The sequence below is a fragment of the Diachasmimorpha longicaudata genome, chromosome 4, assembly GCF_034640455.1.
Source record: "Diachasmimorpha longicaudata isolate KC_UGA_2023 chromosome 4, iyDiaLong2, whole genome shotgun sequence".
Taxonomy (NCBI): domain Eukaryota; kingdom Metazoa; phylum Arthropoda; class Insecta; order Hymenoptera; family Braconidae; genus Diachasmimorpha; species Diachasmimorpha longicaudata.
In genome coordinates, this window is record NC_087228.1 from 10,777,151 (window position 1) to 10,798,994 (window position 21,844).

The window sequence follows — 21,844 nt, forward strand, 5'->3', positions numbered from 1 at the left end:
ATCATAATTCCATGCCACCCAAAGAGATCAACGTTTGTCTTAAATTCCCTCAATCATGTAGAATTAAACACTTGCACTTATTAGAGATATCAACCTCACAATAATAGTAGTTGCCTGTGTCACAAAAAAAATACCTCAAAAACTATTTAATGATTTTCCGACTTTTTTAAGTCTACGAAGAGAGGAAAGTCTTATTGTTAAATAATAAAAATGGACGTGTTAACATCTATTGAAATAAATGATGTAATATTTTTTTGAGCATTCCTTTTGCAATGCAATTTTCCAAGTGATAATCTGTTCTGTAAGCCGTCCGCGAATTATTAACTAATTAATTTTTCCTCTCTTCAGATTTCCATCTCCACGCTCATTCACCCCCTTAGTATTCTAATGAAGTATCTATCCTGGATTCTAGGGCTCATTGAGTCGAGCGTTGGGTCTTCGTCCTCGCAGCGAAAAAGCTTCGCCCTCATCATCATCAGACACCGGTTCCCTCGCCAGTCAATGCCAGTACATGAGCAGCATTCGCAGTAACTCTCCGCCACCTCCACAATTGCCACCACGTCCTTCCGCAAATGGAACAGGAAAGCGTCATCGTCGTGTTAAAAGCATTGGTGATATCGAGTACATAACAAATGCACCAGTGAGTACACCAGTTTGACAAGAGGATCGGCCCCAGCGTTCGGGGCCGTATCGGAGCTTGAGTGAGCGAGGATATTCGTCGTACTCGTCACAGTACGGATCGTACTCTGGATACAGCAATGTACTGTCCTCGGATTACTATTATCAGTCACCAGGGAACAATTATTATCAGTTACAAGGTGGTTATTATTCACCACAGAGCTCGGGACCACGATTTCCCGGGGTGCAGCGATACGGGAGCTTAGCCGAAGAATCTTGGACATCTTCAGCTAAAGATGATACAGTTAGCAACTCATCGAGAACATATTTGACTTGAATTTCGTATCATCTAAATGGAGTCTTCCCAAATTACCAACAATCTAAGCATCTTCGTGGCGTTAACGGAAATTTCCTAATTGTCAGAAATATGCTCGAAAATTTTACTTAAGTTACGAAATTTAAATTTTATTATCGTGATCATGATGTGCAATCAAAGCATTCCATTCTTCTACTGATGAATAATCTTTAATTGGCCGGTTTCACGAATTACTGAAATACAACAATTGAGAATGTTATTGCTGGGAGCTATTTAGATTATAGTTTGCCGAATTCAAGTGTTGACTTTCACCAAAAATCGTAGTCCAAAATCAGAAAAATTATTTAATTTTTTTTAATCATGAAAGGACTTTTCAAAAGCGCACTGAGTATCTCCCTCTGCGCTTCATTATCTATCTACTTTGTTCTGCATCTAGCAGAATAAAAATTCATTCCATCAAATTAATGGCGGAAATTATAAATTAAATTGTAAATTGAATTTTTTATAAAGTTCCTCAATATTGAATTTATGATTGGAATACGATCATCTGCATGACAGAAAGACTGTCACTTGGTGACAATTTTATCATAATTATCTGAGCACGATAATAATGTTTCGATAAATTTGCACGACATCTTCAAAATCCTTGGTAATAATAATTTTATATATAAATTCAAAATGATATTTAATCTGATATTTATTCTTAGTTTTATCTATTGATACATAAATTTGAGATTCCTGCCGAACTGATAACACATTTACCATAATAAAAGTTGGTGATATAGCCGGAATGCCAAATTATAAAATGAAAAAAAGTATTGTCGTCGTTTTTCAAAGTTAAAACGTTGATTTAATACAAGATTAATTTTCGTCTTAAATCATTGAATTTGATAAAATAATTCAATCGAACCAATCTCATTGGATTACGGAATCAGAAATTAGAAGGGTTGTCTTTGATTTTAAACAAAATTAATAAACAACAATTGGAAGGCTTGTGCGATGAATATAAACAAGGATATCAGCTTTTGGAGCGTCGACCTCTGTTTGCAGTATATGTACAACTGAAAATTAATCATAAATAACAATAAAAAAGAAACATTGTAAATGTACTCAATGCAGGATATATATGTATATATTTGTGTGAGCTGTAATAATATTTAAAGAAAATTTGAGAATAAATTATAATTGCCTTAAAGTGTTTCCGAGAATCATTGAATTTTTTGTTTAATTTTTAATCCCCAACTCATGATATTTGCAAACAACTCCGCAAACTCTTGTCTTTTCTGTTATAACATCGGATTAATTTAATTTGCGAAGCTAAGGACGATAAGTGAATTAAAATAAAAAGTATAAATTACTGATCGCTAACCAGGTCATTTAATAATTTCCTTACATTTGTTGTATTCTCTTAGCCATTGTCGTCTGACCTGAATTGTTAAAAATAATCTTCTACTAAATATTGCGGTTTTATCATTATAGTTAACGACCCGACGCATGCGTGATAACTAAGGTGGCAAAATTATTGATTTGAATGCGCAAGTGCAACCATCGAAAGGCTCACTTTCTTTAGAGTTGCTCCACGTCAATTCCTCTCGTTTTCCCATGGAATTTCAATTCCCTCGCGAATTATGAATTGATCAAGTATCACGGTGGGCAATCGCAAGTCAAAGGACAAATGCAATAGAGAAGATCATACAAGAATGGTGGGATCTGCAGTGCCTTTGTGACTAGCTGCTCCCCTGAAGAATTCTGGGCATTCGAGAACTGGACATCGTTCTAGGATAAATAACCAATTTGACAAGGGTAATACTGACCTGGCAACGCTTTGCAAGGTATTGACGATTTCCCCATTCTTATAATTGATCGCCTGCGCTTTGTTCGTTAGTGCTTATGATAATTACCTTTCGGATATTTTGTTTTAAACGATCAGGTGTATCCGGTGAGCCCTCTGACAGGGCCAGGAGCAGCGCGTTCCGTATGGGAACTAAGCCCAGATCCCGACATGGTCGGGCATCTACCCAACAATCCCATTTCCCATAACAATGCCCACAACGCTAGCTTAACGAAAAATCATGGGGCCAGAGGACGAAATGGTCCAGACGAGAATATCTATGCGGAAGAGGCCACACCAGGGCAGGGGCCCACGGCGGAAACGAAGAAAATCTTCGAACTCCTCAGAGCAGGGTATTTACCAAAATTTTTCTTACTTTTTGTCACTATCTAGTACGAGCAGGATTATGTCAAGGGAGAGAACAATTTTACGTGCTCTTCTGCATGTTCAGGGACACGGAAACGGTTGAGGAGATGGTGGAAAAAAATGGTATGAACATTTTAAGTGCCAGAGACAAATGGGGGTATACGCCAGCACACTGGGCTGCTCTTGATGGAAACGTTGAAGTTAGTAATGAATGCAGCGGAACGAATTTCATGAACATTCCCAATTGATGGATTAATTCATTGTAGGTCATGCGATATCTTGTTGAGCGCAATGGGCCAGTGGACCTCTCGTGCCTGGGCACTCAGGGCCCAAAGCCAATCCATTGGGCATGCAGGAAAGGACATAGTGCAATTGTTCAAATTTTATTGAAGGTAAGCAGTTCTCTTTGCGACGTTAATGACATGTGAAAACCAACGGTATCTGACATTGAAACGTCTAGGCCGGTGTAGCTGTCAACGCAGCGGACTTCAAGGGCCTAACACCCCTGATGACAGCCTGTATGTTCGGAAAATTCGCCACTGCCGCATTCCTCCTTGGATCTGGTGCTCACGGTCACTTGACTGACATTAACGGTGATACAGCTTTGCACTGGGCCGCCTACAAGGGACACCCGGAGCTGATAAGACTCCTGATGTACAGTGGAGTGGATCTCCAAAAACCTGACTATTTTGGATCAACTCCCCTTCATCTTGCTTGTCTCTCGGGCAATGTGAGCTGCGTAAAAATTCTCTGCGAGAAAAGTAAAATCGGACTGGGGCCAAAGGACAAGAATGGAAAGACTCCCCTTCAGCTGGCGAAGAGCCATCGACATTCGGAAGTCGTGACAATCCTAGAGAACGAGCAAAAACGTCGAGCAAGATGGGTACCACCAATCAATGAACTTTGGTAAGTCATCACGACGACTAGTTACTCGATATCGATTTACGATTTAATTAGGAAACGATTGATTTCTTCACAGGGCGTTGCTATTCGGTGGAGCCGGAAATAGCAAAGGGCCTCTGCTGCTTTTCATGGGATCAGTACTACTCTGGGGCTACCCTATGTATCTATTAAAATGCATTCCAATCACTTGGAATTTGTTAAGAGGAAGTCATTACTGTTTTATTTACTGGAATATTCTAATGTGGATATCGTGGATTGTTGCAAATAGACGGGATCCTGGTTATGTGCCTCAAAATACCGATACTTATTACAGAGCTATAAAACAGGTAGAGTATTTTTTTTCGACGACCGTTGAACAAGAGTTCAATTCACTGATTGGAGAATTTTTTTTTACAGATTCCCTACTTCGACAAGTGGAAAAAGAGAAACGTTATTTTATCTCGTTTATGCCATAGCTGTAGATGTTTCAGGCCCTTAAGGGCCAAGCACTGTAGAATTTGCAATCGTTGTGTTTCATATTTTGATCATCACTGTCCATTTATTTATAATTGCGTTGGTCTTCGAAACAGGTATTTTTAAACAATTCCACCTCTTTTCCACTTTATTCTCTCCGATCAATTTCACTTGACTGATTGAATAATTATTATTTTTTCTGTCTTCCAGAATGTGGTTTTTTCTATTTGTTATGTGCATTGCAATAAATTGTACCTTCACACTGTACTTCGCTTGCTATTGCATCGCAATTGAGGGGTTGCAGTTGATGTACGTGTTGGGTCTGATGGAGGCGCTTGTTTTTTGCGGACTCGGTTGGATACTAACATGCACATCAGTAAGCAAAACTGGAAAATTACCAGTACTTATAGAAAATCAATTTCTTTGCAGTTCAATCCTTCTTCAGACTTATATCTTTGCCTTGAATTTCTATTCTATTTTAGGTATTACACGCCTGCATGAATTTAACAACCAACGAGATGTTCAATTACAAAAGATACTCATATTTGAGGGACAAGAGAGGACGATACCTCAATCCTTTCAGCAGAGGACCAGTGCTCAATTTCATTGAATTTTTTCTTTATCCACCAGATCATCATGCAACAGATCCACAACATTATCACATACTTTCCGAGGAAGTTATGTAAATTTTATTACTGGTAAAAATGAAACGTAAGCAATTTCCTCTATCGCACGCACAAATTTGCTGTTAAAAATTCAAGCAAATCTTTAGAGAAATTAACATCTTCAACTCGATCTTCAACAATAAATCGTCTTAGGGAAAAGTGTAAAAAGAATTGTGTTATGACGTTTCACAACGTTACTGCAATCACCTATTTATCGTAGGAAATTAAAAACCCATTAAATGCGTTAATATGCACGTCTATATTTTATCAATTTGATTAGATAAATTTGTATTACAAATCTTGGTTAATAATAATTATGTTACCATACTGGGAATATAATTGGAGTTCTTTCAATACTGAGTATACAAATTCTTTGCTTATGTTGAAAATTCTAGAATCACTGTTAACAACGTGATTATGCATTATGAAATCTTCTGATATAAAAAGAAAAATTCAATGATATAAATTAGGGAATCGAATAAGCTTTGCTAAAAATCTTTGGTACAATCTATACTACATCATTCCTAACATTACAACTTTACCTGGACTTGTAAAGCCTCGTGTGATAAAAAAATCGTTTAATGTATAGAATAAAATCGTTCTACAATATTTAAAAATATCAATAAAGGAATTAATTATGAATTTCACCTGATTCAAAGTACCTTCTTATAGGCAGTGGAAGTTTTATTAAGAATATAAGGTCTTATTCAATATTGAAGGATATCATGACACATGCAGCTTTCTCCTTACAATTTGGGAAATATTTTTTGAATAGAAGGAAACTACTAAATATTTTCAGACATTTTTTTTTGGTGTAAGATATTGTTGCCTTGGTTATTTTCGAGCTATAAATTTCTTGATTACAAGTATAGATATACTTTTCCGAAAAATAGCAGCTTTTCCATGGTGAGGAATAACAATGAAGCGTTTAGAAAATTTCAATATCATTGGGAATGCTGAAGTTTTTAGTAAATACTGAGACTAGCTCCTTCTGGCCATTTACCTGTTAAATTATTTCAACTCATAGCAGAAGTCATAGTTTGGAGGAGGTTCAGGAACTGGAGGGGGGTCTTGGGGGATTTCCAGGCCATCAGCATCCAAAAGTCTAAGTTTGATATCCATCGACAGCAAAGTTTCAAGATCATTTTCGGTTTCTTTACTAGTCATTTTGTTTCCGAGGAGGGCATTGATGCCATCAGTCCAATAGTCGTAGACCTGTTCGTCTGGAGCGACGAAATCCAGATGGGTGGTTTGTAGGGACTCTAGAACGAGGGAAAAGGCCAGCTGATGAGTTGTTTTTCGTCTTTGAAGATCCTTCATGTGGGGGCAGTCTCTGCCGACAAGTAATCCTCTGATATCCACTACTGCCAGTTTTAGCGGGAGCTCGTCAATTGTTGGCACTGATTTTTCATCACAATCGCCGTAGTGGAAGACTTTGTGGTTTGGGGAGAGGCGGACGTACCAGAATTTATCTTTTATTCGCTAGAAGAGGGGAATCATTGGTTTTCGTCCATAAAATTACGACAGATTGTAAAGCCATCACTTACCTGTCCTCTGGCACTGTACTTGGTGAACCTAGTCCCCTCGACCAAGAACCCAAGTCTCTGCTGTTGTATGAGCTCCAAAATCTCCGGAGTTATCTGCTCGCGGAGCTCAACAATAGGCTTAGCATGGCTCTCCCACTCTTCCCTGTTGGTTCTTTCCTGCTGCCACAAGCTAGTGATTGTAGAATACGTCAAACTCTGGAGTTTAGTTTTGAATTTATCAAGACCAGTAGGCTTGGATTGAAGAGCACGTGTAATCTGCTCGCGAACAACCGAGAAAACTTTCACGAAGTCCTCAGTTGTTGCTCGCATCTCTTTCCAGGTTTTATTCAGAAGAACGATGCAAGCACAATAAAATTCTTCGAAGGGGTGATCGTGAGTGAAGAACATAGGATGGTAGGACTGCCCCTGTTCGCTAGGGGCTTCGCCTATTTTCAGAATTTCACAAAGTAATTTAACAAGTTCCACACTGGTTCTTCCAAAAGGACATTCATGCTCGTCAGCTCGACAAGAATGTTCCAGAACGACCTTTGTATAAGCTTCCGTATGATTCCTTGCAAAGTAAACCATACAATCCAGTGCCAACATACCAGGAGGAGTGACAATGAAATCCAGAGCTGGATTAATATCGCACTTAAAGCCCAATTTCTTGTAATCTTTGGCAGGAAGTCCCTGCTTTCGAGAAGTCACGTCATTAGTTGAATTTCCCTCCGTGTCAAAAGCGATTCGTCGAAGTTCCTTTATTTTATCATGAGCATCTTGATCCTGAGGATCCATTTTCGTCATCATCCTTTGTTCGAGGAGGCCCAACATCAGTGTTTGCAGCACGTAAAGTTGATGAGCCATTTCCGTGCCCACTTCACCAGTTGACTGAATAACATTGGTCAGAAAAACATTTCTGATTTGTTTGGACTGCAGAGTTGCAGCCACGTGTTTTCGTTTGCGAGCATCTGCCTTGAGGAAGAGTGCGTTAATCAAGGCAATTGTGTTCTGCTGTATCTCGGGTTTCATATTCTGCAGATGATTGGACAGATTTGGAAAGGTGACTTCTTTCTCGACTAATGCGTACTGCCCTGAGGAGTTCAGTACAATATTCTCGAGTATGCTCAGAGAAGCTTCGATAACGTCAGCATCTTGTGTTACTGCCTGATTGTTAACGTAGCTGGCGACCTTGTTGATGAACGGTGGCTCGAGAATGTCCCAAGAGACTATTCCATGGTCCATCAACTCCACAAAGGATTTGAGAGAATATGCAAGAGCTGTTGTTTTGTATTTTCCTGACTCTACCTGTGAAATGATCAACGCCAATCCTTGTTTGTTGATGAACTCATGTGCAAACGTTATGTCCGAAGCTAGGGTACTCGATTTTTCAAGTGCAGAAACCTTCTCCTCGATTGTTCCATCATTTAATTTGGCGAGAATATCTCCAGCTGTCTTCGAAGGCGAGTGCTCCAATCTCAAAATGCTTCCATTCTTAACTTCATTTCGATTCTTCTCGGTGATGTAATTTTTATTCTTACTCTCGGAGAATTGAAGAGAATAGGTGTCCGGATCAGATAAGCCCCAGCCATTGCAGAGTTCCTGAATTATTCCGGTCAAGGGTTGTTTCTGATTAAACTCAATCAGTTGGGCATTCAGATTCGTCCCAGCGGTTTTGACAGCAATTTTAACAATGTTCGAGTCCTTTTGCACCGGCATCTTAATTGTCTGCGTATACATCAATAATAACTTTGACGAACTAACCACGAAACTGGAGAGACTCGTTGAACTAATTCACATAAAAAATTATGAACCCACAACTATCCATAATAACTGGGTAAAAAAGATTGACATTGCTCATGCATTGGACATGGCGGATTTCATGGAAATAATAATAGTCATAATCGATTTTCCGACAATCGATTTTTTAATTATCGATTGGCGAGCACCGATGGTGGCTTCACTCACCGCCAGTGTCGGTACTAACATGGACATCAGCTTCTGCTTTAGTCTATATACTTTGTCAAAACACTGGACAAGTACGTCGAGACGCCGTACGCGGCACTCTGTACCGATCCCGGCGGAGTAAACATAATTAAAAAAGAATTAAATAATGATTATTAATTATCCACGGGGCTATAAACAAAACCAATGTATGTACAATGATGTACGTACGATATGCAATCATGTAGATTAGTTAGTTTCTCTATTTGCAACCTGCCGGAGGCTAAGTGCATTGGGGTCCCGAGCCCTGTTTATTGGCCAGTTGAACCTCTTTGAGGTTATGGTTCTAATCGAAGTTATTTTGAAGTTGTGTCTGTTTCCACGAGTTATAGAGTTGATAAATCTAAGTGTTTTATAAAGAAAATTAGCGAAAAAGTTAGTGAAAAACGAGAAGATGCCGTTTATGGTAGGGAGAGCGCCAATTAGGCGAACATTGCCGTATTTACAAGCTGGCAAATTAGTCCTGAAAGACAATATTCAAATAATGACGATAAATTATAATACGTTTGGCGAACATCATGTTGGAACAAAGTAATTATCAAGGAAAATGACATAAACAACATAGAAATTGACATTCGATGTAACGAATGAATCACTGAAATTATTTTTTATTTTTTTTTTATTCCAGGGACTTTGTATTTTGGAAACTGCCGCAAATTCAATATAAAAATCCAGAGGTCCAAATCAATGTATTCAAGAATATGACTCCCTCGCCATTTATCCAGTGTTTTTACGGTACGAAAAACAATGTCAGTGATTTACAAAGTAAATCCAACTTTCCGTCCAATTTCAGATACGGGAAAAAGAATGCTAATCGACGTCGACGGTCGAAGCAGTGACGAGATCTACGAACATTTGATCAGAGTAATTGGTAAATCGAAAGATGTTTTGGAGAGAGAAGCTATTGCGGCGGAGAAGAAAGAGAATCCAGCGAATTTCGGAAATGGTTGCGCAAAACACTGCATGTGCGAAGTTCCTGGCCAGCTCCCATGTCCCAGTGTAGTTCCATTACCTTATCATATGAGAGGAAAATACAGATATGGTCCTCCGGAAGTTTAAAAATAATTTAACCGAATGGTGAAGTGGTGGAACGTTCATGTTTAATTTTTCATGAAATATTTCTTAAAGAATAAAATTGAAATTGACAAATATTTGAAAAACTTGTAATTACACGATTTGAATATTTAATGAGGGTTGAATAAAATCAGCGCTTGATCTATCGTTTAGTTCTTTTATTATCATCGGTCAAAAATTAGTATCATTATCCATAAACGACTCAATAGCTTATGAAAATACACTTGAGGTAAATAAATAATTACACATTGAAGGAGTGCTCTCCAACGTTCCTTTAGGCGATTATTAATTATCCTACTGGGGTATGTTATCAAGTCTTGATCTCTTCAACGAATATGATTTCTACACATGAAGACAAATACACAGACTGTGAACTTATTCAGAGTTAAGTCGTCGTTATGATGTTAAAAAATCTTTAAAAAAAAATGAGGAACATCAATATTATCTCCTCGATCGGGGTCGTGAGTATGGACGGCTGTGGTGATATCGATGATGATGATGGTATTGGTGGTGAGGATGGTGACGACTAGAGGAGGAAGGCTTCTGTAGTTCTGGCTTCTGGTACTGCTGGATTAGGGACGTGCCCTCCAGAGGTTTATTGAGTTCGAATTCTTCTTCCACTTCGTTCATCAACTTCAGCTTTGCTTCAATCGCTTGAATCGTAGTTTCTCGGCTGAGGAACACAAACAATTATATATCTTCATTATATCCCTCTTTATTGATTTTTTACGGAAATTTACCTAATTTTCGCGTCCCCCTTTTTCGCCCCTGCCAGGGCTGGGATATCAATCTTCGGTTTCGTCTTGTCCATTTCACTCTGCCATCCAGGGAATTAATAATTAATGAAATAAATATTCAGAGAAAAGATCACAAGGTATTTTGCTGATGGAAGTGTTTTTTACCTCTGACACTGTATGAGCCCACCGGACAACAGCATTTTTGGATCCCAGCTTAGCATTATTTAAAGCTTCTTTCGCTTTGATGGCAGCTTCCACTGTTGTATATGTAACGAATGCATAACCTCTGGGCTGTCCAGCCTGAGGTCCTGACCGATGAAACAGCAGATCAAACTTTTCGATTTCGCCGTATGTTTGAACGATTTTGAGAAGTTGGAACCAGTGGGAAATAAAAAATAGATAATTTATTTACCAATCCATCAGCAGAATTATGAGTGCCTTTAGGCACTTGTCGACTAAATTACAGCGCATGTTTCGAAGTATTTTTTAGATAAAAGAAAAAAAATCTTAACTAGCTATTCTGTAAAAGGACTCACTCATTTATCCTCAGGTCCAGGTTACCCACCCACAGCCTCCTGTCTTCCAAAGCGCTCGATCTTATTGGCTCCAAAGGCAGAGGAATTTTCGGGTTAACCTATTAACATGAAAAATCTTGAAATAATTGTTGGATCAGTAATAAATGGAGAATCCATGAATAACTTTTGAAATCTAGTCTAAAATTCCATCACTCATAATATCAACAATACGCACTGCCATTGTTGGTCGTTATTTTTGTTCTTGGGAGTCTGTAAAATCGTCGATTTGCTTTAGAAACAACCATCAAAAACCACCAGGACCGAATTTCCGTTTTTCCTCCGACATTGAGTCACTCATTAATCGTTGGAAGACTTTCAACATTCACTTACAAACCACGATAAACAGAAAACATCAACATTTTTTAACCACTTGTGTGTTTATCCAAAACACAAATGTACATAAATATTAGGTAAGTACTCCGGGAGACTCCAAAAACATCGGACGGTTTACAAAACGCTCCAGCCCACAGGTTCAGTTAGGTCTCACAGGTGGAAAGGGAGAAAGATCATTAGATCTCACCTCAAAATTGATGCACGTATACATAACCATACACTAAAAACAGTGAGACTCAGTGTTAACCTTAAACTGCCACCCTAATTGTTATTCAATAATTATCATAATTTCAACTAACATTCATCAGACTTCAAGGCATATCTGCTAAAGACAAGATCCTTGAATGGATAGAATGGCAGGCCCGTCGAGTTCGCAGACGCAAACAGAGACTGTCCTGGAGGGAGATGTCAGCGATGGTCCACAGGTGAGATATTTATTCCTCTGAGAAGTGAATTATACCCATCAAAGCGCTATTTATTATTTCATTCTCCCCATTTTCTTCGTGTTCTGGACATTCGTCGTCGCTCGGTTCCTTATCTTTGGCGCGATTACCCCCATGGAAACTCAGTTTGTTGGCGAATATTATTGGTGAACTATTCACAAGGAAACCTCCTCAATAATTAAATCATTAATTGATTATAAGCATTAATAAATATTAGCTATAGGCGTAAATTGTGGCCTATTTTCGTCTTTTTTGTTATCACTCCACCAACGACAACTTAGTTTGTTGCTGATGGAATGTTATTGATATCTTCTGAGATAGTCCCCAGTGTGAAAAGTGCAAATCATCATTATGGCTGGGAAAATAAACTCTATGAAGTGCTTCGAACTGTTAAGTTCCCGACATTCGAATCATTTCCTCCAAATGCGTCCCATCACTATGTCCAAAGTTCTCCATGACAAATCCCCTTTATCCGGAATTCGGGTGCTGGACCTGACTCGCATTGTGGCGGGTCCTTACTGCACTATGATCCTGGGTGACTATGGGGCTGAAATCCTAAAAATCGAGAAACCAGGAGGAGGAGACGAGAGTCGCCACTGGGGTCCTCCCTTCCTCGCCAACACCAAAGACTCTGTTTACTTCCTGAGCGTGAACAGAAACAAGAAGAGTGTTTGCATTGACCTGAAGAAAGGTCGAGATATAATCTATGAATTGGCGAAAAAATCGGATGTGTTGATTGAAAATTACGTACCTGGGAAATTGGAAAAGATGGGGTTGGGTTACTCTGATATTAAACCTATAGCTCCCCACATAATTTACTGTTCATTAACTGGATATGGATATGAAGGGCCTTACGCTGACCGGCCAGGATACGATGTGATTGCTGCCTCGATAGGAGGATTGATGCACATCACTGGACCTAAAGACGGTGCTCCCTGCAAAGTTGGGGTAGCAATGACTGATATAGCTACGGGTCTCTATGCTCATGGAGCCATAATGGCAGCTCTCCTCCAAAGAGGCAAAACCCACGAAGGCCAATGGATCCAGTGCGACCTTCTTGCCACACAACTGGCGACATTGATCAACGTAGGATCGAACTATCTAAACGGGGGAAAAGAGGCCAAACGTTGGGGCTCTGAACACGAGAGCATTGTCCCTTATGAGGCTTTTGCAACTGCTGATGGATTCATGACTGTGGGGACTGGAAGTGATGCTCAGTTCCTCGCGCTGATAATGAGAATGAAATTACCAGAATTAGGGGAAGATGATAGGTTCAAGGACAACACATCTAGGGTAAAACATAGGGATGAATTGTTGAAGATATTGAGGGAGAAATTCAAGGGCAAGACGAATAGGGAGTGGTCGACTGCTTTCGAAGGATCACCCTTCCCTTACGGGCCGATTAACACCATGGAACAGGTAACGGAGTTCGAAATTCAACGGTGAAATGAGTCAACTGATGACCGTCACATTCTTAGGAATTAATCTTGGTTTATTAATTGCCTGCTGAAGTGATGTATCATTTATAGGTTTTCGATGATCCCCACATTAGACAGATTAAAATGGTCAGAGAAATGGAGCATCCGAAGATGGGAAAAGTTAAGGTGGTTGGACCGGCTGTCAAACTCAGTTATGGAACTAATGAAGTCAGATCGACACCACCGGCATTGGGGGAACATACGGAGAAAGTGTTGAGAGATGTTCTAGGATACTCAAAAGAAGAGATTGATGTTCTTATTGATAAAAAAATCATACAATGAGCTGATAACATATGGTTCAAAGATTCTCATATTTTTTATACAATTTCATATTTTGGATCAATAAATTCGCGTTTATATGTCGAAAACATGATTTATTGTGTTACAAACTTCATGACTTTAATATTTTCTTCTCGTTCAATAAATCCTCATCGAAAAGATTTTTTTGTGCTTCCAGGAAGTTCCAACAATAACGTTATGCCTCCGAAAGCCAAGATCAAGCAAAAAAGTCCAGTGGACATCGGGAACAGTGGACAATGAGAACATGAACAAGAAAAAATCAAAATGTGAGAATTCATCTCATGAATGTCAATTTAATGAACGAATTATTTAGATAATTTCTGTCGTATCATTTAGGTTGTTGTATCTACGAGAAACCGAAGGACTTTGGAGAGAGCAGCTCAGAGGATAGTGACGACGAATGTGAGCACTGTCATGGGCACAAGGAGGCCCATAAAAAGGCCATAGCACCACAAAGGGATAATAGCATATCATCGCAACTTGGTATGAACCATCTGATTTTCCTCCTCTCCCTTTTATTAATTTTTACCCTGATGAATTTTTACATCTGTACAGGGAGCATGGTCTCCATGGATTATTTTCTATAAACAATTGCATGTTCTTGCTGTTTCAGAACCAATTGTTACTGGCTCCACCTGAAACCTTACCGACCTCCTAGGACTGAATGCTCTGGATTGTATAAATTTTACAATAGTTTAGTTCATACAACTTAATATTTAATTAATTTATCAATGACGTTTTCCATGATTATATCCAGCTTTGACGCTCGCAATGTTTCGATACGCAGTACAAACCTGTTTGACTTAACAATCCAATATTCCCTTTCACGAAGAGCATCACTTAAAACAATTAAAATACTGTAGATCACAACGTGGAAATAAGCTGGAGTTTAAAAATACTAATATTGTAGCTTTCCAACATTGAGATCAGAGCCATTCGATACAATATTGTCGGCTGAAAGTAACATTTAACTTTAACTCCCCTAAATAATAATTCAAACAATTTACGAATGTCGATATTCTCTACGACAATTGAACAAAGCCATTATACTATTTAGTACGAGAAATTCAAGCTCCGTGAAATATGAATGAACTTAAACTATCTACTATCAATTCTGTAAAGAAATCATTAAAAAAAGGATGAGTCCAACATTTTGGTGTCTGACATCATAAAATAATCAGCAAAGAGTGTGGGCTCATTGTTTATCATTTTCTCATTAGATTGCTCCATTAAATGACGAATTCTGATTACGAATATTCTTAAACAATATATTTTTGTGCTCTATTTAAATTCAACATTACCCGTAACTCAGGTGACGCGTAAAAATTATCAACTGTTAACGTTTTCTATAATTCAAATTATTTACTCAACTCTGCATTTTTGAACGTGGATTAAAATGAGAATTTTTACGTGCTAGTCGAACATTTGATCACTCGTTGTTAATAGCTATTTACAAAATGGTATTTAGACAAAAAGTCAATGTAGCACGTAATAAATACATCTGAGAAATTAAATGATTCACTTTTAAAAAATCCCCATCATTGCACAGCTGTCTCATATTGTTCTTACGATGTATTCATAATTACGTCTACCAGGGAACGGTCAACGATCACTCGGGAGATTTGATTCAGCATGAAGAGTGCAATTTAGAAAACCGAAAAATATTTAGAATGTTGAGATGGTCCTCATCGTTTTTTATCTATACAGCACTTGATATCAAATCGACACTTCACACTATCAGTCAACACTACAATTACTCCGGTGGTACCTGCGTCTCTTTCGCACCTCCAGTCCTCGCCGGAATGTATTTTCATCGAGCCCTAGAGCTTTTACTGTAGCGCGACTCCGCCATACTTTAACATCATAATCATCACTCGTCGTCACGAGCATTTCTGAATCCCGGGGATTGAATGCAACGGCATTGACCACATCTGAATGAGGGAATTTGGCTAAGCAAACGCCATAATGTCTGTCCCACACATATCCATGTTTATCTTCAGCTCCACTAAAAAATAAATATTTCGATAAATCCCAACTTTTCTTGTCCATTAAAGAACTACTAAAAATTAAATGGAAGATCTTATATGTTTAAACACTAAATCTTTTGTGTATGCATTTTTCTTTAAATAATAAGCCCTTGACTCCATCTAATATTAGATGAACGCTACTCATCCCTTCTCAATGCGTTTAAATACCAGTACTATCACCTCACCTTGCGACATATTCATCGCACACATTTAAAAAAATGAAGAAACACTCGTTGTTAGGTGTATAAGCCTTGTGCGCTCTCAGCATTGTACCGACTTGTTTCAAGGTTACAAGATCAATCACATGAATATCTATTTCTTGAGCAATAGGTGGAGGCTGTAGGGGATTTGTAATGACATATCCTCTCGGCCAAGGTCTAGTGTTGACGTAGAGATACCTTTCATAAAAATGAAAATGAAAAAAAAAACAATAATGTAAATTAATTCTAACTATTCAAACTTGTTTCTCCTTGAAAAATTATTTCTCACTGTACCTGTGATCTGGTGACAGCCCCATGCCTATGATATGCCCATGTAAATCAATCAGGTGATCAACTTTATCGAATTTTTCAGCCACTGAGTCATAGTCCAGCCAATTAGGCTCAGGCCTTGAAGAACCAGAATTTTGTCTCTCTCGTTCTCTCTCTCGTTCGGCTAAACGCTCTCTCAGAGAGGGTCCGGGGTCCAATCGCCTCGGGAAATTTACAGCTTTCATCCTCTTGAATCCAACTTGATGGGGGGTATAAGTTTTCGACCCAGTGGTAAAAATGAGAAATTTCTCCGGATTATCCGCCAAATCATCCGAATCACAGTCTTCGGCGGTTTCAGAAGATGTCGATACCTCCTCGTCATCCTCCCACGGATTTTCAACATCACTGTCACTATCCATTGTCTCTTTCTCCATCTCAACCTGTCTGTATTCCTCGTTGTATCTTATCGGGCTGGCATAGTCAAAACCGTCGCCTAAACGCTTCCAGTTGATAAATCCACTTTCCAGAGCACCGTACATCATTCTGGGGGACGCGTGGTGAAGAACTCCGCCAACATCGCCGGTTTGGCTATTGCTGGAAGAGGCAGAAATGTCTCGGTGGCTCGGGGGATTTCCTCGTTCCTCTTTTTCGTGGGAAGTTACTTTATGATTCTCTTGCTCTTCGGTTTCTGCCGGTTCAGGGCAGAGGCAGTTTGCTACCATCACTGCGCGAATTGATGCTGCGTTCGAATTGTAGAATCTCCATTCATTGAAAAGAAAAATAATAATTACAAGTAACTCATACATATGTGTTCCAGTTTTTTTAACAATATAAAAATTAGTGACAATGTCCCTATGTCTATACGACATGCAACTGAAAAAGCAGAAAAGTAACGGGGCACATTATTATTGGTAATGCTCCATTGTTCATTAAAAGCTAATCACTATGCAAATTACCTGTAAAGTTGATTCATAATGGGCACGTGTTCGCTCGCCGATTCCTGGTTAGCCTTATTGAGCCAAAGTACGCTAGAGCTGACAAGGTGTGCAAGCCAGTGTAAATCACCGCTCAACAAGTGACGTTCACTGTACCATGTGCCAAATATGTCGTAAGGTTTATTAACTACTCTACACTGAAGATCGAATCCAGCTGAAACAGATAATGAGGTGTGATAGTCTTTGTCGTTCGCCTCATTGTTCGCCGACCTTTAACATTATAGGATTTATTTTCAACAGAATATAAAATAAATTACTCACGTGCCAGTCTGAATACTGCAATTTCTCCAGAAGTGCTGTGCAAAGTACCAAAATGCACTCCAGAGACCAGCAGTAATGTATCAGAAGAATTGAACTGAGAAAATTGTGTGTACTTCCAGCTGAACAATTTCATATCGTGCTGGTATTTAATCGTGACTGGATATGAACTGTCCCATACCTATTGAAGAATGGAAGCGAAAACATGATAACACTGCAATAGAGGATACGATCGAATTAGTCAATATAATTTGTAATGATTAATACCAAGACGTAACCGTCCTTAGAGCAGGTGGCGAACATTTTGCCATTGTGGGAGAAGCTGACATGTAGGACCTGGTGAGAATGTTCCCTGAGAATTTCGGTTTCCAAGAGGGGGGTGTGATATGTTAATCTCTTGAACTCCCCAAGCCATGAGGTTTTACCTGACGAGGAATTTCATGAAAATTCACTGACTTAAAAATTCCTCAAACCAAATTTCAAAGGATTCATTACATTGCTTGTCGGCTAATTCCCTGTCGAAAGAATTTTTCACTAATTTCTGCGAATGTCTTCTTATGAGCTCGTCTCACTCTTAATAATTAAAACTCACAATTAACCTACTACTCTCGATTACTCTTTCGTCCATCTGAACACATGACATACCTGGCATTATCCCAACATTCGGTTCGATTTTGTAGGTCCTATAAAACAATTCTTTCCAAAGAAGTTCATCCTGGGACACTCGGTTCCACGATTTACAGACCTCCCCTGCAGTGACAACTTCTCTTGGAGTCAAAAGCTGGAAGACACTCAAAAGAATGGGATCCGGGAGGTAGTACCAATTATTGTCCCCGTCCTGAGAATCAGACACAAACGCCACAGATCCACGAGGAGAGCTATTCCTTGAATTCTCTTGGAGCTTTTCATCTTCTGGAGTAAAATTATGAGATGACGGGGATGGTGATGGAGGTTTAGCTGCTTGATCCGCGACGTCCATTTCAGTTGGAGACTCTTTGTTTACTGAAACAGCTGATTCCTGTCAGTGAACGAGTCGGTGATTCTTTGGTAAGCTCTCTATCAGATAGCGCCAGCAGCAAACTCGCCGACTAGTGGTAACGGTGGGAACTTCACAATTGAAGTCACTATATATTATTTATGGTTGGAAGTCAGCATGTGCGAGTAACGAAATAATTTTCTCAATTTGTTATCAACTTTAGTGAGTGGTGAGAAAAATGTTTCGGTCATTTTGCAGACTTTGTGAAGTTACAGGAAAGCAGACGCGTCATTTCGGTGCCTTCTCTGTAAGAGTCATTTCCATCCTCATTAAAAAATTATTACAAATATACATGAATTATTTTGTTGATTACGGAATTTCAGTCAAGAGCGAGATGTATGCAATCCGATGCCGATACAATCCCCGTAAATACAGTCTACGAAGACGATGAGAACGACTTGAAAGAAGCTGACAACGTTTCTACCGAACCTGTGGTGGAAGATAATCGCACGCCCATAGTTATATGCAAACGAAAGGAATTCAATTTTTATAAAGGCACAGCGTTCAAAAAGTTGGATACAATACCCATAGCCTCACAAGGCTGGCATCATAATAAATCAAAGGGAGATTACTTTACAATTTATCCGGACATACAGGTAGTGTTCCATAGTAAATACTTATTAAAAATTGCATTGAAAATATTGGGCTTATTAACGACTTTATTTCCCCAGGAAGAGGATAACCAGTTACTGTACGATAGAAGACAGACATTTCAAGATTTGGGACTTGGGTCAGAAGTTGAACAGGCCGTTAGAAATTTGGGATTTGAAGAACCAACATATATTCAGAAAATGTCGATCCCTGAAGTATTAGCTGGACAGAACACAATTATTCAAGCAGAAACTGGAACTGGAAAAACTCTGGCATATTTACTACCAATGATTGATCAGATTTTGCGATGGAAGCCCTTATTACCTGATAGAAGGCCGAACTCTCCCCTCGCTCTGATCCTCGTGCCAAGCAGAGAACTCGTGTTGCAAGTTGGAGTGAGTATAATTATTAGTGTGTCAATATGAGCAGATAGAGTAGAAGTTTTTGCACACCATGTCCTCTATTTTTTTAACAGACAGAGTTGAAAAAATTAACTCACAATCTCGACGTCTCCATCCGAACTCTGATCGGTGGCAGGACTAGCAAAATAATGCGCAACCCAGCCGTTGCAAATGTTGATATACTTATTGGAACTGTTGGCATGACCAGCAAATTAACAACAAACCGAATTTATCATCTGAATGAAGTGCGACATACGGTATTGGACGAGGCTCATGCTCTATTTCATGAAACGTTCGATGAAAAATTGTCCATTTTTCTCCGAAGAATTAATGTGAGTCTGCATATACTCAGTTATGTAATTTCTTGTTCAAATTTTAATACATTTCTTTGATTGTTCTTCTCGTACAGTTTGGATTTAAACAGACTATTGCACCTAATAATACCCCCAGCAGCAGCCAGTTGACGATGTTATCAGCTACAATGCCTGACAAATTACCTACATATCTAGACAAATGCATAAATGTAAGTTTATTTTACACTATATTATTCTCTGTTATTGTCACGTGATTGACTTCTTCGTGTGATCAAACGAAGCATTAATTAAAAATATTTTTGTCATACCAGACTACTTCAATAGTTCCAGTCAAAACCCAGAACATCCACAAAGTTCTCGTTCCTCAAAAATTCTGGCGTGTTGGCCTTCTCCAGAAACCCGCTCTCCTTTTGAAATTTGTAAAACCTAGAGCTCTGCGCAAGCAAGGGACAATAATCTTCAGCAACAGTTCCGCAACAGCTGACTGGATTTCGATCTTCCTGAACCAGATGAATGTGAGAACGGTTGCTCTGAATGGCAATCACCCAGTTGAAATTCGTCGAGATAAATACTGGGACTTTCGCAATGGCAGTGCTCACATTTTGTCAACTACTAATTCAGCGGGGAGAGGGTTAGATACAGTAGTAGTTGACTGCGTTATAAACTATGATTTTCCTCTGAACACAGCCGATTATATCCACAGGTAAATGGCAAAGTGATTTTTTTTTTATTTTTTGGAATGAAATGCATTAATTGTTTTTCATGATGACAGGTGTGGTAGAACAGGCCGAATGGGTAGCAAATTTCCAGGTAGAGTCATTAATTTCATATGCCGTCCACTCGAAATTGATTTAACGAACAAAGTCGAGCGAGCAGCGAGACGAGGAAGAGCTCTACCAATCTTTGATTATGAGGAGCAGGTTCATCGAAAAGCAATGGATACAGAACTCAAGGAATTGCTCGCGTCAACACCACAACATTAAAAATTAGAACAGAAAAAGAACCTAAATCCTCCAACTGCAGTTCTTCGACACCTGAAGTAGGTGCTGCATCATTTTACTGATGAAAAGTATATATTGAAATAACTGAAACAATGTATTCAGCATTGGATAAAATTTTCTCTACAAAATAGTCCAACCTGCTGCCGTTGTTTTCAATAAATAATTGCGGCAATTTTGGTAGGAGAAGGAAATGTAAACCTGCCGTCCGTACCCACCCATCCGTCCGTCCATTCACTACCATCACATCCGGCATTATCTACACTCATTGCCATTTTTTCCCCTTTTTATTAGAGAAATTCTCATTATTCTCCATAAAATACTGATAACATCGAGTTCGCTGAAAAAATTGATTGACAATTTTTTTTCCGCCCATGACAGTCCCCACCAATTATTCAATCCCGTAATGAGAAAATTTGAGAAGAAAAGAGTATTTTTCCACGATGATAATAATGATGATGCGGCAATTAGCGTGGGTATATGCGTGACATGTGGGACAGGGGCAAGACTTTCAGTGGCGTTAGGTACAAATTTTAACAAATTCTCGAGATGAATCATGGCACATGTTAGAGAAGAAAAAAAACTTAAGTCAGGACTAGGGGGGACAGGGTTGCTGGGCACCTGGCCTATTTTTTTATTGAATTGTTGAATGCCCCTAACTAAAAATCACAAGTGATCATATTATTTAATATGAAATTTTTCTATCCAAGAAAAAACCAAGAAACACGAACGAAGAAGAGCGAAGAAAAAGGTGAGTCAGGTCGGCTCGGAAATGCCTGGAATTGCGACTTTAATTCAAGACACCAAAGACGCTGAGAACAGGATCAACCGGTGTGATTTGTAGTCATCGGAATAATTTCGAATGAAACAACTGTGTGTTTGTGAGTATCGACCGTACATAGAGATACGTCAGCCCGATTATCCCCACCCAACAGCCGAGTAATTTAAAATATTTCGTTCCACCTATATGATCCGAGTATGAAGTTCCACATGACAACCCTCCTCCAGTAATGAAGAAAAAAAATGGCGTATGAGAACGTGCCCTCGTTCTTCAAAAAAAAAGTGAAAAATATGTGTTTATTTCTCAAACATGAATGAGCCTGAACGACAATAAGAATCGATCCCTCGATCCACC

General features: G+C 39.0%; 9 protein-coding genes across 17 annotated transcripts in view; 6 read left to right on the forward strand and 3 right to left on the reverse strand.

Annotated features, from left to right (window-relative positions):
• The window catches only part of LOC135161855 (kazrin), a 40,734-nt gene extending 38,600 nt beyond the window's left edge, over positions 1-2,134 (forward strand). For 8 of the 9 annotated variants that reach the window (XM_064119801.1, XM_064119803.1, XM_064119795.1 and 5 more), the window contains one exon: positions 413-810. In XM_064119801.1, coding sequence (XP_063975871.1) covers positions 413-658 — 246 coding nt within the window. In that variant the 3' untranslated portion in view covers positions 659-810. Of the gene's footprint in view, positions 1-412 lie in introns of all 9 variants that reach the window. The other variant, XM_064119804.1, reaches the window with a different exon arrangement.
• Positions 2,135-2,482: 348 nt separating this feature from the next.
• Positions 2,483-5,799, forward strand: LOC135161868 (uncharacterized). Its single transcript, XM_064119843.1, has 9 exons — positions 2,483-2,766; positions 2,865-3,118; positions 3,217-3,331; positions 3,398-3,523; positions 3,592-4,037; positions 4,111-4,360; positions 4,431-4,603; positions 4,698-4,863; positions 4,970-5,799. The coding sequence occupies exons 2-9, from the start codon at positions 2,937-2,939 to the stop codon at positions 5,171-5,173; spliced, it is 1,662 nt and encodes a 553-aa protein (XP_063975913.1). The 5' UTR covers positions 2,483-2,766; positions 2,865-2,936; the 3' UTR covers positions 5,174-5,799.
• Positions 5,393-8,624, reverse strand: LOC135161861 (engulfment and cell motility protein 1). The gene is made up of 2 exons (XM_064119831.1): positions 6,700-8,624; positions 5,393-6,634 (listed from the first exon to the last, which is right to left on the reverse strand). The coding sequence occupies exons 1-2, from the start codon at positions 8,413-8,415 to the stop codon at positions 6,164-6,166; spliced, it is 2,187 nt and encodes a 728-aa protein (XP_063975901.1). The 5' UTR covers positions 8,416-8,624; the 3' UTR covers positions 5,393-6,163.
• Positions 8,625-8,711: 87 nt separating this feature from the next.
• On the forward strand, positions 8,712-9,899 carry LOC135161885 (small ribosomal subunit protein mS25). Its single transcript, XM_064119861.1, has 3 exons — positions 8,712-9,210; positions 9,308-9,414; positions 9,473-9,899. Exons 1-3 carry the CDS (start codon positions 9,074-9,076, stop codon positions 9,736-9,738), a joined length of 510 nt encoding a protein of 169 aa, XP_063975931.1. The 5' UTR covers positions 8,712-9,073; the 3' UTR covers positions 9,739-9,899.
• Positions 9,897-11,380, reverse strand: LOC135161884 (probable RNA-binding protein 18). The gene is made up of 5 exons (XM_064119860.1): positions 11,241-11,380; positions 11,025-11,124; positions 10,656-10,867; positions 10,494-10,570; positions 9,897-10,426 (listed from the first exon to the last, which is right to left on the reverse strand). The coding sequence occupies exons 1-5, from the start codon at positions 11,244-11,246 to the stop codon at positions 10,195-10,197; spliced, it is 627 nt and encodes a 208-aa protein (XP_063975930.1). The 5' UTR covers positions 11,247-11,380; the 3' UTR covers positions 9,897-10,194.
• A 195-nt stretch (positions 11,381-11,575) lies between these two features.
• Positions 11,576-15,133, forward strand: LOC135161887 (E3 ubiquitin-protein ligase PPP1R11-like). The gene is made up of 4 exons (XM_064119863.1): positions 11,576-11,823; positions 13,777-13,885; positions 13,956-14,102; positions 14,233-15,133. The coding sequence occupies exons 1-4, from the start codon at positions 11,743-11,745 to the stop codon at positions 14,256-14,258; spliced, it is 363 nt and encodes a 120-aa protein (XP_063975933.1). The 5' UTR covers positions 11,576-11,742; the 3' UTR covers positions 14,259-15,133.
• On the forward strand, positions 11,970-13,687 carry LOC135161875 (succinate--hydroxymethylglutarate CoA-transferase). The gene is made up of 2 exons (XM_064119851.1): positions 11,970-13,260; positions 13,371-13,687. Exons 1-2 carry the CDS (start codon positions 12,193-12,195, stop codon positions 13,599-13,601), a joined length of 1,299 nt encoding a protein of 432 aa, XP_063975921.1. The 5' UTR covers positions 11,970-12,192; the 3' UTR covers positions 13,602-13,687.
• LOC135161863 (F-box/WD repeat-containing protein 5) lies at positions 15,091-18,506 on the reverse strand. Its single transcript, XM_064119833.1, has 7 exons — positions 18,015-18,506; positions 17,637-17,794; positions 17,373-17,550; positions 17,073-17,265; positions 16,141-16,875; positions 15,832-16,044; positions 15,091-15,624 (listed from the first exon to the last, which is right to left on the reverse strand). Exons 1-7 carry the CDS (start codon positions 18,346-18,348, stop codon positions 15,357-15,359), a joined length of 2,079 nt encoding a protein of 692 aa, XP_063975903.1. The 5' UTR covers positions 18,349-18,506; the 3' UTR covers positions 15,091-15,356.
• Dbp21e2 (DEAD box protein 21E2) lies at positions 18,493-20,840 on the forward strand. The gene is made up of 7 exons (XM_064119844.1): positions 18,493-18,652; positions 18,729-19,001; positions 19,077-19,391; positions 19,472-19,729; positions 19,807-19,920; positions 20,023-20,414; positions 20,484-20,840. Exons 1-7 carry the CDS (start codon positions 18,584-18,586, stop codon positions 20,692-20,694), a joined length of 1,632 nt encoding a protein of 543 aa, XP_063975914.1. The 5' UTR covers positions 18,493-18,583; the 3' UTR covers positions 20,695-20,840.
• The last annotated feature ends 1,004 nt before the right edge of the window (positions 20,841-21,844 follow it).

Coding starts and splice junctions, on each gene's coding strand:
- LOC135161868 (XM_064119843.1), top strand. CDS start 2,937: ATGGTCGGGCATCTACCCAACAATCCCATTTCCCATAACAATGCCCAC. Junction 4,038..4,110: donor CCACCAATCAATGAACTTTG/GTAAGTCATCAC, acceptor ATTTCTTCACAG/GGCGTTGCTATTCGGTGGAG. Junction 4,361..4,430: donor ATTACAGAGCTATAAAACAG/GTAGAGTATTTT, acceptor TTTTTTTTACAG/ATTCCCTACTTCGACAAGTG.
- LOC135161861 (XM_064119831.1), bottom strand. CDS start 8,415: ATGTATACGCAGACAATTAAGATGCCGGTGCAAAAGGACTCGAACATT. Junction 6,635..6,699: donor AGTACAGTGCCAGAGGACAG/GTAAGTGATGGC, acceptor CCCCTCTTCTAG/CGAATAAAAGATAAATTCTG.
- LOC135161885 (XM_064119861.1), top strand. CDS start 9,074: ATGCCGTTTATGGTAGGGAGAGCGCCAATTAGGCGAACATTGCCGTAT. Junction 9,211..9,307: donor GAACATCATGTTGGAACAAA/GTAATTATCAAG, acceptor TTTTTATTCCAG/GGACTTTGTATTTTGGAAAC. Junction 9,415..9,472: donor ATTTATCCAGTGTTTTTACG/GTACGAAAAACA, acceptor GTCCAATTTCAG/ATACGGGAAAAAGAATGCTA.
- LOC135161884 (XM_064119860.1), bottom strand. Junction 10,868..11,024: donor GGACCTGAGGATAAATGAGT/GAGTCCTTTTAC, acceptor TTTCCCACTGGT/TCCAACTTCTCAAAATCGTT. Junction 10,571..10,655: donor GGGCTCATACAGTGTCAGAG/GTAAAAAACACT, acceptor CCTGGATGGCAG/AGTGAAATGGACAAGACGAA.
- LOC135161887 (XM_064119863.1), top strand. CDS start 11,743: ATGGATAGAATGGCAGGCCCGTCGAGTTCGCAGACGCAAACAGAGACT. Junction 13,886..13,955: donor GAACAAGAAAAAATCAAAAT/GTGAGAATTCAT, acceptor CGTATCATTTAG/GTTGTTGTATCTACGAGAAA. Junction 14,103..14,232: donor TAGCATATCATCGCAACTTG/GTATGAACCATC, acceptor TTGCTGTTTCAG/AACCAATTGTTACTGGCTCC.
- LOC135161875 (XM_064119851.1), top strand. CDS start 12,193: ATGGCTGGGAAAATAAACTCTATGAAGTGCTTCGAACTGTTAAGTTCC. Junction 13,261..13,370: donor CGATTAACACCATGGAACAG/GTAACGGAGTTC, acceptor TATCATTTATAG/GTTTTCGATGATCCCCACAT.
- LOC135161863 (XM_064119833.1), bottom strand. CDS start 18,348: ATGGACGTCGCGGATCAAGCAGCTAAACCTCCATCACCATCCCCGTCA. Junction 17,795..18,014: donor GAATGTTGGGATAATGCCAG/GTATGTCATGTG, acceptor ATTCCTCGTCAG/GTAAAACCTCATGGCTTGGG. Junction 15,625..15,831: donor TGCGATGAATATGTCGCAAG/GTGAGGTGATAG, acceptor TTTATTTTTTAG/TGGAGCTGAAGATAAACATG.
- Dbp21e2 (XM_064119844.1), top strand. CDS start 18,584: ATGTTTCGGTCATTTTGCAGACTTTGTGAAGTTACAGGAAAGCAGACG. Junction 18,653..18,728: donor GTCATTTCGGTGCCTTCTCT/GTAAGAGTCATT, acceptor ACGGAATTTCAG/TCAAGAGCGAGATGTATGCA. Junction 20,415..20,483: donor ACAGCCGATTATATCCACAG/GTAAATGGCAAA, acceptor TCATGATGACAG/GTGTGGTAGAACAGGCCGAA.